Source organism: Gallinula chloropus (assembly GCF_964237585.1).
Source record: "Gallinula chloropus genome assembly, chromosome: 4".
Classification (NCBI taxonomy): domain Eukaryota; kingdom Metazoa; phylum Chordata; class Aves; order Gruiformes; family Rallidae; genus Gallinula; species Gallinula chloropus.
In genome coordinates this window covers 13,686,590-13,703,396 of record NC_140088.1, presented here as the reverse complement: position 1 = coordinate 13,703,396, position 16,807 = coordinate 13,686,590, and the positions used below count along the sequence as shown (strand labels likewise).

At 37.1% G+C, this 16,807-nt stretch overlaps 1 protein-coding gene across 1 annotated transcript in view; it reads left to right on the top strand.

Moving 5' to 3' along the window:
* Positions 1-16,807, top strand: part of RASGRP1 (RAS guanyl releasing protein 1) — a gene marked incomplete at both ends in the record, with an annotated part of 39,444 nt that overhangs the window by 20,538 nt on the left and 2,099 nt on the right. Inside the window, 11 exons of the mRNA XM_084262762.1 lie at positions 1,685-1,816; positions 2,867-3,020; positions 6,161-6,334; positions 7,064-7,180; positions 8,831-9,106; positions 11,071-11,151; positions 11,720-11,824; positions 12,849-12,958; positions 13,590-13,734; positions 14,444-14,480; positions 15,071-15,217. Coding sequence (XP_084118888.1) covers positions 1,685-1,816; positions 2,867-3,020; positions 6,161-6,334; positions 7,064-7,180; positions 8,831-9,106; positions 11,071-11,151; positions 11,720-11,824; positions 12,849-12,958; positions 13,590-13,734; positions 14,444-14,480; positions 15,071-15,217 — 1,478 coding nt within the window. The remainder of the gene's footprint in view (positions 1-1,684; positions 1,817-2,866; positions 3,021-6,160; positions 6,335-7,063; positions 7,181-8,830; positions 9,107-11,070; positions 11,152-11,719; positions 11,825-12,848; positions 12,959-13,589; positions 13,735-14,443; positions 14,481-15,070; positions 15,218-16,807) is intronic.

Genomic DNA, 16,807 nt, shown 5'->3' with positions numbered 1-16,807 from the left:
CTGTACTGCTTCAGCTTCTCAAAGTTCACTTTAGCAGCTTTACGCAAAAAGGCCGAAGTGGCCTTGTGCAGATCCATTGAGGTCTGTGCATGAAATGCTGGGCCAGTTTTGAACTGAGTATCTCAAGCAACTGTGGAAAGTGACAGTGCTCAGGACTTGGTAACATTGTGTCTACTATTATAGTATAGGTCTTTTAAAAAAACAAATGAAGTGGGATATTGCAGCTATTTTTATATTAAGCAAAACTCTATTGTATTGGGTAGGTCATACTCCTTAGTGGTTCTACTTAGTCAGTTGCAGTGATCCCAGATCACTTTTTTTTATGATAAATATAGTTTGATATCTCAGTTTAGAGAAAACAAGAGAGGAAAAAAGATGTAACTCTAGTCACAGATTAGCATAGGAATTTTTTTTTTCCACAAAATGAGAAGTAATAACAGTTAGAAAAATAAAATTTGTTTTAAATATGATGATTTTATTATCTCAAAGCAGATTATTGGTCAAGACAGAATGCTTTAGTATTGTATGTTATATGGGAACATTTTTGCTTCAAGGTAAACATGTACATACATGCATCCATAAGAATGTTCACTTCCATTTTTCCAACAGGCACAGATTTTTACATCCATGGGTGTACTGGGTGTGCTAGGATAGAGTTAACTTTCTTCATAGCAGACTCTAAGATGCTGTGTTTTGCATCTTTGAATAAAACACCAACAATTTAGCTGTTGCTGAACAGCAATTGCACAGCGTCAAGGCTTTCTGTTTCTCACTCTGCCCTGCTCTGAGGTGGAGCTGGCAGGTGAGTTTGAGGTTGTGAGAGGAGACAGACAGAGAGGAGACCTGAATTGGCCAGTGGCCTGTTCCATGCCATACACCAGCATGCTCAGCAGTAAAACTCAGGGGGTAGTAATTCCAAAGCAGCTGTTGCTTGGATACTGGCTGGGCATCATGTGAGAGATGGTGAGTGATTGCCTCTGCATCACTTGGTTGTTTGATTGGCTTTTTCTTTCAGCTATTAAGCTGTTTTTCTCATTTTTGCCCTTCCTAGTGTTTCCCTGTTCTGCTGCCCCAGGGAAGAGAGCAAGCACCTGGGTCAATACTTAGTTGCTGGCCAGGGTCAACCCACTGCAATAGATGACAAGTCACGTGCAGGAATTGAAATATAAAATGTATGACTGAAACAATTTGAATGCCAGACATAAGAAAAGTGTAGTTTTCTGAAAATATTTTGTGCATGTAAAACTAAATCACCTGTAACTATTAAATATATTTAATTAGTAATTTTTAATTCTGATGGGCATAGTGCATCATTTTTATGTACAGACCAAAAAATTTCAAGTTTTAAAGGAATATGTAGAAGTCCATGAAGAAAAAAAACAGCATGCATATTACCTGGCTTTAATATGAAACTAGAAATTTTAGTCTTAAATTTATTGCAAATGTATATTTAGTATTGCTCTATACAGCATTAAGCCCAGGTAGTTTTGTAATCAATTTTTAATCATGAAATTTAGATTTTTGATAAAGTTAGGGTAGCCCAGCAAAATAATTTAAAATCAAGGTCTATCCCCTGAAGTTGATCAAGACGAAATACAGCTCATAAACAGGAACAGATTTCAGCCTTCCTGATGTTAGAGCAAAACACTTATTTTTGTGCTTGTGCATTTTCAATGTGCAATAGGTACTGGATTACAGAGTTCTGGGTTATGTTTAAAATGGACTCTCAACTATCCACAACTATGGAGGAATTTCAAGAACTGGTAAAAGCTAATGGTGAGGAGTTACACTGTCGTCTAATTGACACAACACAAATGTGAGTGCCAAAGTTTCAATATGCTCAAGACCCAAACTTTTGCCCTGAATTTTGTGTACTCAAATATAATATCTCTCTAATATAGCAGAGTAATGGTCATATAGTGGGTTAATTTTAATAATTCATATGTTATCTATCCTCAAAAGAGTTTATGCATCATTGTAGATGAAAAATATATTATGTAGAGGAACAGAATGCCTTTCAAGAATGGCTTAGATGGAATTTAACTGCTGCTTAGAGTTTCTGTTGATTCTCTGTGTTGGATAAATTCTACTCTTTCCAAATAACTAATGATTTTGAAAGATCCCTTGAAATCAATGAGAAAGGAGAAGAGATTTTGATTGGTTAACAGGTGATGTAAAAAAAAGTGTTTATATTTTTAAGACCAAAGGTAAATGAGAAAATATAGTTTATTATGTTTTCAAACTGTTGATACTGCTTTATGTGATTTTTAGTTATAAAATTACTTGTCACATCAAAAATAAATCCTGCAGCTATACAGCACATATTTCTTTCTTGGGAAGAGAAGCTTCCTTGTTATAGGAGAGTAAGATAGTAATGTGGGACTGTGTAACAGTGTCAATTAATACTTTGGTTGGCAAAGCACAGGCAAAAGCAGAGCAGAATTTGGCATACATTTTATATCTGGTTATGAAAGAGGATATTTAGTTTTTTAAGCCAACTAAATTTCACTATGGGCAAATAGCATAAAGGGACAGAGGCTGTCAAGGAAATCTGTAAGAATTATTAAATGGAGGAGCACTGGATGTGTTCAATGAAGAATAAGTTATGGGCAGCGATTCTGGAAGTACTGTTTAGTAATACAGTTGTATTGTACTTATGTGCTACATCAATATAACAAAGACTAACAATGTTTTTTCATATAATATTTAATAAATGAAAAGAGCTTGCTCTCTAGAAATTCAAATAATTCACTTTGTATTGCAATATAGCGTGAAAACAATGTTACTTTTGTATTAAGAAGAGAGGAAAAAGTTTCTCTTCAAAAAATGGGTCAAGAGTAATTCTGTTTTTACTTTTGTGTGAAAGAAATTCTAGGGATTGGTCCAGAAAGTTGACACAGCGTGTAAAGGCCAACACCAGTAAGAAACGGAAAGTCTCGCTTCTTTTTGATCACCTTGAGCCAGAGGAGCTGTCAGACCACCTTACCTATCTTGAATTTAAGTCTTTCAGAAGAATATCAGTAAGTGATTTTTTTGTTTGTTTGTTTGAAACGAAGATGGGAACAAACTTAGAAAAGAGGTGATATGGGTAGTATTGCAAGATTAACCCTGCAGTGCAAACAGTTGGACAAACTGAGTTTGTACCCAGACTCTTGTTTTACTACTGTTGAAATTGGTCAGTGGTATTTACTCTGAGTACAGACCCTTTTGCTGCAGTCATTTGAGAGGGGGAGAGTGAATCTTTTAAGCTACCGTGGAACAGAATCAGGGCCAAGGTCAGTTGGAAGGAAGATGAGTAAACCAGTTGATCTTATTCCAAATAATCTTTTTGTTAGAACAAGTGGTGTCATTGGGCAGAGGATCAAGCAGCCTACTTTGACTCAAATCAGTAGTCGGGCTGAAATGAGATGAAGGAAACTTGGAATATTCTCCTAGAATGCTAACCTCCTGTGGCTGTAGGAAACAGTGCAGGATTCTTGTGCAGTGACTAATGGACTGCCTGTATAGAAGATGCTCATTGGCCTCTGCTTGCCATTTTTGTGTATAACAAAATGAAGACCAGGGATAAGAAAGCACTTGAGAAAATACCAGTTTTTAATGTAAGGGTAAATTAAAATATTTTATTGGACAAACTTTTAGGTACATAAACAATTCTTAAGAATTTATCTCATTTGTTTTCTTTCCTTTTCTCAGCCATGTTGGTAGCTGATAAGATGCCAAATTCCCTATGCACCTTGGCTTCACTTTCATCCTTGCATGCTACAGTATTACTTCTGTTCCAAGCTGATACAGTTTACACATTGAAAAATGAACATTAGAGACCAAAATCTGAGATGGCTGCAAAGTCAGTGTGATGATAACAGTGAAAGCAAAGTTTTTAGAATTTGTTTTTGTTTGGTTTGCTTATTCGGAGTTCTTGATGGCTTTGTTTTGTGTGGGTTTGGGTTGCTTGTTTTTGGGTTTTTTGAATGCTGCAATTTGAAGATGAAGTCTTGCAAGGAAAGGGGGTCTCAATTTGTGTTGGAAGATTTCAGTCATGTGTTCCTGCATTTTATTTTGAGCTGACGGTGCATGACTTCATGTTTTGTGTTAAATTCAAAGAGCCGTAAAACCAAAGTCATGCACAGATTGCTGCCTGTAGGCAATAATGATATGCAAAGCTTATATAACTCAACATTTTCCAGCTCTGTGCAGACATAAAGTAGTTAATGATAAATGAGCATAACAGGTATGATTGCAGTCAGTGTGTCAGACGTGTCATAGGGGTCTAACAGTTACATACTTGTATACATTTTGTATGCGTAAGTTTTGGTATGAACTGTCTTTACTAAGACCTTGGAGCAGAAAATAATATATAATTAATAAATAGCCTACATTCATTAATGCTTTGCAGAATGTGTTCATGATATGCTAAGCCACAGAATCCTGTTGTTATTCTAACATGGCAGTGTATGCTGGAGGAGAGGCTGCAAATGTGCTCCTGTGTTAACAGCCACTGGAATAACTATTCATAGGTTCAGTCATTTGAAAGTCAGAAAGGAATACTTGATCCCCTGAACATATACAGCATACATCAAAGTCTTCCACAGGACACCACGTATCTTGCAGCAAAGAAAAAAAAGGCAGGCAGTGGTGTTCACAGAGTAATGACTGCAGGTATGCTGATGCTTGGAAACCATTTTAATTTATAGTTCTAAAATATAAGAAGGCTATACTCTTCTGTAAGAATCTGGATTCTGCTTTCCTGTTGAGGCTCATAAGTTAGTCACTGCAACACCAGACTCTTGCATTATTTAAGAACCTGGACTGCTTTACTATATCTACCACTAACAGTCTTGTTATAGCTGACCTTGTTAAACTCTTGCACCAAACTTATTTAAAAACTTTTAGTATGATATAAAATTGTTCAGTATTAAAAAATCTGAAGGAGAAAGTGCTGAGAACAAAATATAAACCAATCAAACTGATTCATAATTGTACTGAAACTACTATGAAGTCCATAATTATGTAGTCAGATATTGAAAAATTATCTATCTGTATACAGTAGTTGCTTAAATTTCAAGATCCAGCCAAATCTGGCTGGGATTCAAAACTCAAACAGTAATTGTAAGTACTATGTAATCTCAGAGACAGCTCTACTTGTAACTGTTAATGTTGCTTCCATTTTTAATTTAATAAGAGGACAAATCCAGAAATGTCTGCTGTCATACCTGCTTTTTAAAGTGTTAATAGTTCTTATTAAACGGAGGGAAAAAAGTGGAGAGAAAATGAAACGGGGAGAGCAAGAAACAAAGAGCAGTCTGACAATTTATGACCTTTCCTGAAGGATCAGTGCCATTCAGCATATTCCTGTGGCCTTAAGAAAGGAACATACGTCTAGTGCAGCTGTGAAATTTTTTTGTAAGATGTTAGTATTGGTGGTTGTAGTAAAGGATTAATCCTGTGTCATGTTTTCTGATTATTCTTGTGTATTCTTGTTAATAGAGAAATTGAGAAAATGGATAAAGATTGCATCAGCAAGACCAAATTATATCTTCTCTTTGATCTTAATGTGAAGAAAAAAATTGATTTGTTACATACAGATGTTTACTGAACAATTTTAGATCACTTTGAAATAAGAGAATCTCACAAGCTGTATTAACAGTAATAAGGAATCTGTGGCCCTCATTCTTAATGGTCTTATCTCAATTTTACACTAATCTCATTTAATTTCCTGTTACCATTAGTTTATCTTAATCCAGAAGTGTGCTTTAGCTACAAAAACCGAGTATGTAACTTCCTTAAACTGTCACTGAGTTACTAGATTTTTCTTTAAATTCAGTTTATCCTTCTCTGTAGGAGCCTAGATTCAGTGAATCTGTGGGAGCCACTGAGGCTGTGAGGAAAGCCCCAATTCTACTCATCTACTGGTTTATAAAACCCAAGGTTCTTGAAATAAACAGGATGCAAATGACGTGATACAAATTATGGCAAAAAGATGCTTTCATCTAATTGAATTAGTTGAAACCTTCAGTTAAGCTTTGAACTGAAGAAAGCTTTGATAAGGAGAGATTTCAGTCTTATGGGTATTTAAGGTGTAAAACATACATTGTATTTTTCATTTGAAAAGCAGACCTGTATCTGCACACAGTTTTCATTTTCACTTTTTTTTTTTTTTAAGTTCTCAGATTATCAGAACTACATTGTGAATAGTTGTGTGAAGGAGAATCCAACAATGGAAAGGTCTATTGCTCTTTGCAATGGTATCTCTCAGTGGGTGCAGCTAATGGTTCTCAGCAGACCAACACCACAGCTTCGGGCTGAAGTGTTCATCAAGTTCATTCATGTTGCACAAGTGAGTTAAATTTCAATGTGTGGTGTTAGTTTGTTCTTTCTCCCATATAGCCCTTTAGTTCCTCTTCCTTACTCTACTAAGGTAGGATCTGCTGGGGGTCTTGGTACTGGTCCTGTGGTTCATATGTACAGTATGTACATTTGTGTACGTAGTGGTTTCACACCAAGTATTCAGGTATTACAGTGTCATGACACTGACATTGTCATATCCATTCTGAAGACATAGTGTTCACTGACAAATTAGACTTGCTTTTCAATCGTCTGGTGAGATTCCAAGCTGTGACAATGGACCTTTCCAAAGCACCAACCACTGTCATGACTTTGGCTGAAATTTAGAAGCATTTCTACCAGACACACCTTACTGGATGGAAGCAGAGCTGTGGTCCTGTTAGTATTCTCTGCATACTAATTCAACTGCAGTCATAACCAAGATAATCTTTCCTACTTGTGGTAGACTGTGGGAAGAGGGAGAAGTACTGAGGAAGTACTTTGAAGAATTACTGTATTTGCAGAATTAATGTCTGATTTACTAACCGTGGAATAAGTACATGTTACACCCAGTAAAATCACAACTCATTACCAAAATGAATGAAGCCAAATGGATAATGGCAGAAAATATGTAATTTAGAGGAAGACAACAGAGGAAATGTAGAATTTGGATGTGCATATTGAACAACTTGAACCTTTAAATAATAAATACTGATTTTTTTTTTTTTGGATGTCAACACAGAAACTCCATCAGCTGCAGAATTTCAATACATTAATGGCAGTGATAGGAGGTCTCTGTCACAGTTCCATTTCCAGACTCAAGGAAACAAGCTCGTGTGTTCCTCATGATGTCATTAAGGTTGGTATTGCTCCTCTGGGTTTTACATGTAAGATAACCTTTAACTTTCTTGTCATTGCACATACAAAACTCGACCTTACTTCTTTGGACAAGATGGAGAGAAAGATAAAGGAAGACTTCCTTTGGTTTTGGAGGGTTTTTCTGTGTCATTTCATCTCTACAACACCAGTTACTCGTACACCTCCAACCCAAACTTTCTTGAAGATTTGTATAGTTCTCTAAAGTCTGCCTTTCAATACTCAGATGTGACAATCTGCGTTTTCATTTGTATGCAGTAGTGCAGCATAACATTCAAATATGAAAAAGAATTGGATCCTAGAACATTTGACAACAAAACTCTTGTCATCCATAGTAATGCTGTCTATGAAATGCAAGCACAGAGCTCTGCACTTTGAGTTTAAAACTGAAAAGACTGGTTTTGTTCATCTGATCTTTCTGTTTGACAGACTTTATCTCGTTCAGACTTGAATGTGGAATGTTAGGAATCAGTTGTAATTTCCAATTAAATTCTTGTGAAATACTGCTGAGATTCTGGCTACTAAAACTGTGAAGGAAAGTATATTTTAGCAATGAAATGGCTCTCTAAGAGACTAATATGCTTCATTATTTTATCTTGTTGGGGGCCTGAAAGATTTCATGTAAATATCTAATGAACCTGTTTTGATCATAGTATGGTCAGCTTGAATGAACAGTGCATGTCCGGAGCATAGACCCTAAGTATGACCTCCCACATTGCAGCTCTCAATATCTATAAAACCAGTTAGCAAGCTTTTTTCAGAAACACTTTGTTGTCATTATGAGGACTGCATACATGTCCGTAATTTGAATAACTTTTTGCATGAAGAAATGGTACAGGAGTGCTAATAGAAAGCAGGTAAATAAAAGCTGGTAATTAGTGACTTGGGAACCACACTTTAAAGTTTAACTATGACAAACAGGTTTTCAACGTTAAAAATTAAGAGCTCAGACAGAAACTTCCATAGGAAAACATTGGTCCATTTATTTTGTCATGTTAAGAATCACCATTGTACTTGTATAGTTTTATACAAGGTAATTATCCTGCTAGACTGAAGATTCATTTAGCCTTTAAAACAAGTCCAGTATCTTGGTTTTTTTCCCCATTTCCATGGGAAAAAAGTTTTCTAAAAGCACAGATGTGACACCTTCTCCTTTAGTAGTATTTGCGACCGTGCTGTGATAGGACCACAGCACAAAGTAGGGTTTCCCTGCCAGGACTTTCAAATTCTTGCAATTCCAGCTGGTGACCTGGAAGCCAGAGAAGTCCATTCTACATTTTAAGTTAAAAATGGTTGTTTTTATGAAGGTCAGAGAGCTCATGCTGTACTTGTGCATTAATTGCAATCACATCTTGATTTGAGAGGCTCTCATTTCTTTTCATTGACTAAGCAGGGAATGTAGGCGGACCGGAATTATAGAATAGGCTATAGATTGACTATTTAGAATATGTAATTATGGTTACTTAAATTAGGTGAGGCGAATACCTAGATTTCATTTGAAGCTTCAATTCTAAAATCCGTTTCAAGAGTCATTGTGAGTAAACACCTGAACAGTAACATGGGAAATTCTTGTGCTGTATGACCACAACAAGAACAGTAACCAACTTAATTATTTTTTATTATTATTTTTTAGGTGTTTAATGAAATGACGGAACTGCTTTCATCCTACAGAAATTATGATAGTTATCGGCGTGCCTATAACGAGTGCAGTAACTTTAAGATCCCAATCCTTGGGGTCCACCTGAAAGACTTGATATCTCTTCATGAGGGAATGCCTGACTACTTAGAGGACAAAAAAATTAACATATATAAACTGTATTCGCTGTATAACCACATAAACGAGCTGATACAACTCCAGGAAATGCCACTTCCCCTGGAGGCTAATATGGACCTCGTTCATTTGCTTACAGTAAGTCTGCGAGCTGAGAGAAATACCACCACTTTAAAAGGAAACCTTCTGAATCCTCTGCTGATTAAGGAGATAGGGAGAAAGGTAGAAAGCTTCCATAGGTGCTCCTGAGACAGAAGAATTCCATACAAAGCTTCATGTAGAAGTTTCATGTAGAAGTTCAGTCCCTCAAGATGTGTAGGGTTGAACATTTCTCACCACACTGCTTCTGTTACTAAAAAACCCTGACATAACTATTACTCAGATATAATTATAGTATTACTCTTCCTGTCATATTTGGTCAGTGCCTTGTTGCTACTAAAATTGATACTACTTAGGACATATGTCACAGCAGTAGTTACAACTTCTAGTAAGTTAAAACAGTAGCTTTTATTAAAACAGTAGATCTGCCTTTCTTGTTTCTCAGTTTTGTTTGGCCGTAACAAGTACCTCAGCCTCGAAAAACTAGGATAGGCTGCTTCCACTTTGTGATTACAAGCCCTGTTTCAGCAAAAAGCTAATAGATGAAAATGCCGATGTGCTTGAGGCTATTTGGTCTGGCTGGGAGCACTCGTGTGTGAAATTAAGCACATACGCCCTGGGCCTGAAACAGAGCTACAAAAAGTGGTTAATTTCTTCCTGATAAATGTTTTAGATGTTTCGTCTCAAATTAATGTTAAGTATTGCATTCCCCACTTTTCTTTTTTTTAATGTGCTGTTACAAATATGTAGAACTTTGGCCACAATTTCATGCAGTTATATCAGATGACATCAATTAAAATACTTCATTTCAAAGCAGGAGCTTCTAAACTGCTAACATTCCAGGGCACATAATTTTCCTGTTTGTTCCCTGATTTTTTCCAACAGTCTTTCTCTCTTTTCTGTTTCCTTTAATCAGATGCTTTCCCATTAGCAGGCAAGTCAGTTTGAAGAGGTATTAGTAATTACATACATAACTCAATAATTCATAGAAATAACATTTGGACTTTGGTTTTTTGAGTGTCAGAAACTACTTTAAGATTTCCCCAAGAACCTAAAATTATTCAGTTGTGACTACGACAGTAGTTCTTGAAGCTGTTCACAAGAAAGTTCTTTCATATCTGCAATTTGAGTAAGGTTATTGGATAAAATAGCATATTTTGGTTTCTTATTTAATACATATGACTTCCACGATCTTGACTCTCTAGAACAAGTTTATATTTTCTTTGGACTTGCCATAGATTGAGTCTCGTAACACATTTATGTCTGGTTTTTCTATTCAACACGTCTAGTGTGAACATTTTACTGTAACTGTTCAAAAAATGCCATGTTACCAGTTGTTGCAGTAAATCTTAAGTTGAATTCAGTTTCAGTCAATAAAATATTTGCTATACTATTTTCTAGGACACAGACAAAAACAAAGGTATAATTTTGATAAATCTTTTCTAATTTATTTATTCATCCAGGTGTGATATTTATTGCTTTACATAACTGCTGGTGACAGCTAAAGGTTCTCACTAAATATATGCAAGTCCATCTTTCATCCTCGTCATATGCTTCTTAATTCAACATGGTCACAGCTGGATTGAATAAGTATGACATGTTTAAACATGACTTTTCTGAGGATTTGAGTTGATGGACTGTTTCATTGGAATGGCCCTTTTCTGCTTAGTTGCACGGTAGACCTCTTGGAAGAAAAACCTGCTAGTCCTATAATATTCAGTTTACTTATTAACTGACTGCTAATTATGCCTACAGACACTTGCTGTGCTAATTACCAGCTGTGTAATGTTACAGATTTCCAGATAATGGCAATAACAGTCTGGAATTTATGAGAATACCCATTTCAGATCACTGTGAACCTCTGTGCAGCTCAAGTGTGTTTTTTCTAGGTGTAACCCAAATTAAAAATTAATCCACCAAAATACTAATGTATGCCAGAAACAAGTTTATCTAGTAGTAGTGACTCTTTTGGGATTAAACTAATGTTTTGTGTTTGTTTTCAGCTATCCCTTGATCTTTACTACACAGAAGATGAAATTTATGAGCTTTCATATGCACGAGAGCCACGAAGTCACCGAGCTGCTGTGAGGGCTTTTCTGGATTCATAAGAAAATAAATAAATAACTTTTTTAGAGAGTGTGACCTTTATCCCTTGCATTCAATTTACTGAACGTTTGAGCTTTATAGACTGAACAAAATCTGTTAAAGCATAAACTGTTTGGTTGACGATGAGGTCTAAGCTAGACTATATGAGAAAGTTAATACCATCTCAGATTTTATATTATGGACACAATCACAAATGAAGTTACTCGTGTAGAGACATGACATCAGTCTCAATCTTGGCAATTGATATCGCTTCTTTTAAATGAAGAATTCTTATGTGATTGAAATTGTGAAACTCACGAGTGTTGTAGTTCTGTTCCTGTTTTATAAACTTGGAAATTACAGCGCTGTTGGTGAACTGTGACAACTTTAAGAACAAGTGCTGATTTGGACAGTTCAGGGAAGAACTTTCTCTGAAGTGCCACATAATTATCAAAATGGGTCCAAAAGGCCATTTCTGTAGTTCATTGTCACAGATCAAAGAAAGAGTAATACTGAAAACCTCTCCTTTCATGTGGTACTAATGAAGTTTCATTTAATTTATTCTAGCCTTTGACACCTTCCAGACCACCAGTAGTTGCAGACTGGGCCTCAGGGGTAGCCCCAAAACCTGATCCAAAAACCATCAGCAAACATGTTCAGAGGATGGTAGATGTGAGTATGGTTGGCCCTCTTACTGTTGCTGTCAGTCGTAGCTTGAATCTCTAAGTATGAGAAGATGCAAAGAAGGGAAAAAAGTACTGGACATATCTGAAGCTGTGCTGAGTTTGTAAGCACTTCAGTCCTCATGAACAGATATTTCTGCCTAGCTGTAAATAGCAGTAGTGGCCAGTGAGGCTTGGAAGGAAATTCCTTAAATGGCTAAGAAGCCAGTGGAGAGTGTGAACTCTGGTTTGTATCCTTCCAGAGTCATTCTTCCAAGGAGCCAGGGAGTCTGTTTCTGCCAGGGACTCCAACATCATGTTATTGGTGGAGTCTGAAAGCGGTCCTCTCAACAGCTTTGTTACTAGCAGCCACTGCTTTTTCTCTCTCTTTTAGGTCACCTGCTTTACTGGAAACCATCAAGAAAGCTCAGGTGATTGACTCCAAAACTGGCAGAAAGAGGGAAAGAGTTTGTCTTTGCATCCCTGCTTCATCTCTTTTCCTCCTAAGCACTTCTAACATTGCTAGATACCCTCTGATACACGCTGTTTTGGAATATATTCCTAAATTTGTCCTAGGTGTGCTCCTTGCCTTAGGGCCAGAGACAAACAGTAACGTCATTCCACAATTGGAATAGGTGTCTACATGACAATATAACCACTTTTCACATAACATTGATCTGATGAAATCAGATCTGATGATTTGGCTATGGAGATCGTCACTCAGAGCACCAGAGAATCAGTACAAGTTGTCTGTAGGCCTGGACAAACTGATCTTAAAGTAAAACAAAACAAAACAAGAGATCTCATTGTGTGAAGCATTTAGTGCACCCTGTGTTGACTAATCTATATTTTCTACAATTCAAGAAATCACAATGCTTCTATAGTCTTGTGTGAAAAAAAGCAGTTAGACTATTGCACTGTCTAATAAATATTGGGAGAATGTGGATGGGAAATCCATAAATACTGTGGAGACTTTCTGAAGTGGTAATTCAGCCCATCCTCATTATTAACTACTCTACTATTATCTTGGACAGTCTGTCTTCAAAAATTATGACCATGATCAGGATGGATACATTTCCCAGGAAGAATTTGAAAAGATAGCCGCCAGTTTCCCGTTCTCATTTTGTGTTATGGCTAAGGATTGGTGAGTACCTAGTTTTGCCTATCAACTTTGTAGCATCTGTTTGGGGAGGTGATTTTATGTTTTTAAATTTCATTTCTTTCATTAAGGTGGTAAAATCCTCCTCTTACCTGGGAAAAGAAGTGAAAACATAATGGACAAAAGCATCTTCTAAATGTGTTGTAAATTACACTTTCATGAGCTTATAGCAGTGGTAATCAAGCTGATACAGGAGGGAGAACAGATAGTAGAAATAAGAAATTAAATTATATTTAGTATATACCACTAAAGAACTTTGCTAAAGTGAACCTGCCCCTCAAAAATAAAGAATTGGCAAATGTATATTTTGGTCAAATTAAGAACATTTCTTAACATATCAAAACATGGAAAAATACAATATTGATCAGTCAGAGGTTTTCTGTGAAGTAATTTTGAGGTTGTGTCACAGTTAGAGGTATTTTGTTTATCCTTGCAGGCTGCATTTTAAATGCATAGATAAGCTACTGTAAACTCTGGGAGCAGTTGACAAGGTTACTGATGTTTTTGGCCCACAAAAATATTGCCATTATAAATGGTGAAGAAATATATGTTTAACTCTCTTTGTGCTTTTAAGAAAACCTGTGTGTGTCAAACAACTTTTCTTGTTTATTTGCAGGGAAGGTCTGATCAGCAGGGATGAGATAACAGCTTATTTTATGAGGGCTAGCTCAATCTATTCCAAATTAGGACTTGGCTTTGCTCACAACTTCCAAGAGACCACTTACTTGAGGCCTACTTTCTGCGACAACTGTGCTGGATTTGTAAGCTTGCTTTTCAGTAAATTCTGTTAGCATTGTTTGGAGTAATGAGATTTTTTCATCTCATCCTCACTGTGTGTCATATTCAGAAATGGATCTATATTAAACACCAGTGAAGCTATATCAAACACTAGGCTGCTGCCTGTGTAGCTGTTTAAGGTAACCTTTACAACTCTTGGCAGTACTGTTAGGTTTAAGCATGGCTTCTACCTTGTGGTGTTTGGTTGTGTCACCAAATAGTCTCAGGCAAGACTTCCAAATCTGGAGCCTTCCACTCCATAGGGCTGTTAGAACTCATGTCCTGGCACAGACATGACATGCTTCCTGCCCATGGCATGAAAAGATGCAGTAAAACTGACTGTCCTACCAATCCCTAGTGTAGCTGGGATCAAACAAGGGTGCTGAGAAAGAATTCTTCATCTACTCTGGCTCCACAACTTCTCTGGTGGCCATCAGATCCGCTGATCTATTCATTGGAGACTATTTTGTTTGAGATTGAGGAACACTCCTAAAATATTCTATTTACCTTATGCTGAAGAGGTAAATTGTTCATATTTTGTCCTTATCATTAAAAGGGTAGAAAAACAAGTTAATCTGCAGGTGCTCAGATCTTAGAAATGAGGGGAGCATCTAAGGGATTTTTGTATCTGGAGGTATGAAATGTGCAGAGAAATATATTTATACATAGTATTTCTATTTGTTTGAATTTCAGCTATGGGGAGTCATTAAGCAAGGATACAGATGCAAAGGTAAAGGACTTTATACCTTCTTGAATTTAATCCATAATTGATGGTGAAAGACAAAAAAACCTGGTCATCCTGAGATCTGTTGCTATGGACCTATTTAGCCTGACCTCTCAGGTAGAAACCTGATTCAAGAATAGTATGACAGACGGATGGTCCAGAAGAAATGCAAAGATGAAGGAACTCAGAACTGATAGCTCTAACCCTTTGCAAAACATGAATTCAGAACTGAATTGGGAACAGACCCATCTATTCCAATGGGTGCAAATGTTGACACTCTGTGAAAACTGGGCAGCACATTCATAACATGTATTGCAGTGTTTTCTTCCTCATACAGGTATCTGCTTTCTCTGTGACTCCTACAGCTAGAACACTGTTGGGAGTGAATGCTGTTATTCTGTGTTTTCACAATGAAAAGGAGTTTTAAGCATACATAGCAAAGGGATGTTGTTGGTCTGTTTACCAGATGTATGTTGTTATAGGTAGAGAACACCAGAGAAGCTTGTTTTCTTCCCGGGGCAGGAGCAGAGTGTGAGAACTGATCTTACATGCTACAGCAGAGCCACTGAATTGTAGAACCTTTGTTTTGTTTACAGACTGTGGAATGAACTGTCACAAGCAATGCAAAGACCTGGTTGTGATAGAGTGCAAGAGAAGACCCAAGACTTCAGTTGCAGACAGCAGCCCGACATCTGCTCTTGCTTCAAGCCTCTGCCCAGTAGGAGTCAAAGAGCAATTCCATGGTGAGAAAAGATCACGTTAAAAAAATCAAAATATCTGGATTGTCTTTCCTTTGCTCCTTTTTCTTTTAAAGCTGAGATGTACAGCATCAGTTTAGGTTTCATTAGTTAACTGCAGTGTTTCTTCAACATATAAACTAGAACAAGGTACAAATGATCCTGTGCCAAGTAACGCTGTTCCAGCTCAAGTCTGAATAAGGACATGATTTCTGGGAGACCTCTCATCACACTGCACAATGTGTGGTGCACAAATTCCACTAAAAATGAGTAAATCTTCTGCTGGACTGTCATAAGAACTAGATGCCATGACCTGAACAGCTGACAGGTACCTTTAACTCACCTTCTAGTGAGCAGGTCTTGGTACATGGTACACTCCAGTTTTTACTACTGTTGCCACATTAAGAACTACCACACTGTTACAATTCTGACTCAGATTTCAACTTGGAGTTTATAAAGTCAGTTTACATATGGATCTGTGTGCTAGGAGACCTGAGAGCTAATTGTATGTATTTTTTCCACTTCTGTAGCTGAATATACAACTCCTCTTTGTCAATCTTTCATTCAATAAGAAATGAAAAACCTACACCTCTCTGTTCTTTTCTCCTTGTACAAACAAGCTGTATAAATCTTTCACATTTTTTTGTGTTGCCACATGGGCCTCCAAAGGAGGCCTTGAGTAAGATCTCAGGCTACTTTTGGTTTTGATTTTGATGTTCCAAGTCTCTCCATACTCACTTTCTTCAATTTCTCTCCTGCTCTTTTCCTCTATGAAGTTTTTAAAATTTACTTTTGGTCACTTGGATATCAGTCTTTTGTGTTGGATTTAAGATTCAGGCTGCTGGATTGCACCTTAGGCTTCCTACGAGCACTTATGTGGAGCACAGCAGAGCAGTTTCTCCTGGTAACTGACCATGTGCATCTCTCTGCTTGCACCTGCAAGGGCTGCAGCACTATGTAATAACCACCTCGGGGGAAGTCACACTTACAGAGAGATTGAACTCTGTAGCGTGTTGCCCCATCATCAGCCAGGGCACCAGAATGTGGTAGCTCTCAGTGCTACATCATGCCAAAGAATCAGGTTGAAGATATAAACCTCATCTTTTCCTCCATTCTCATTTAATTCTCCAGAGCCTGCAGCAGCTACTGGACTGACTTTGTTCTTTCCCCTCATGTGCTGAAACGTGTAGTCTCATTTTGTTTTCTTCTCAACAACAGAAATTACTTTATCTGAAACAGATTGTCTTTAAATCCTTTAATCACATCTTTTGCCCACTGCTGCTAACACTGCAGATCTCTCCTTCCACCCCTTTTTATTTGTAAGGGGGCCTAAGTTGAGGTATTTTAGGAATATCTATACCAGAACAGTGTAAAATTTAAAATGTCAATATTTAAGCTTTATAAAGTAGGTAAGCTGTATCCTACTACTGCAAGCTGTGATAATGCACAAGGTTTGATCTTCCAGCCCAGTCAGGTCATTAAGATTGATGGTCTATATAAAACCTCTTGGCCACCCAGAGGTTTTTCTCCCGCTGCCCTCAGTGGTGCACCTGTTCTCCTCTTACTGACCCACACTTACGTTACTGAGACAGAGCA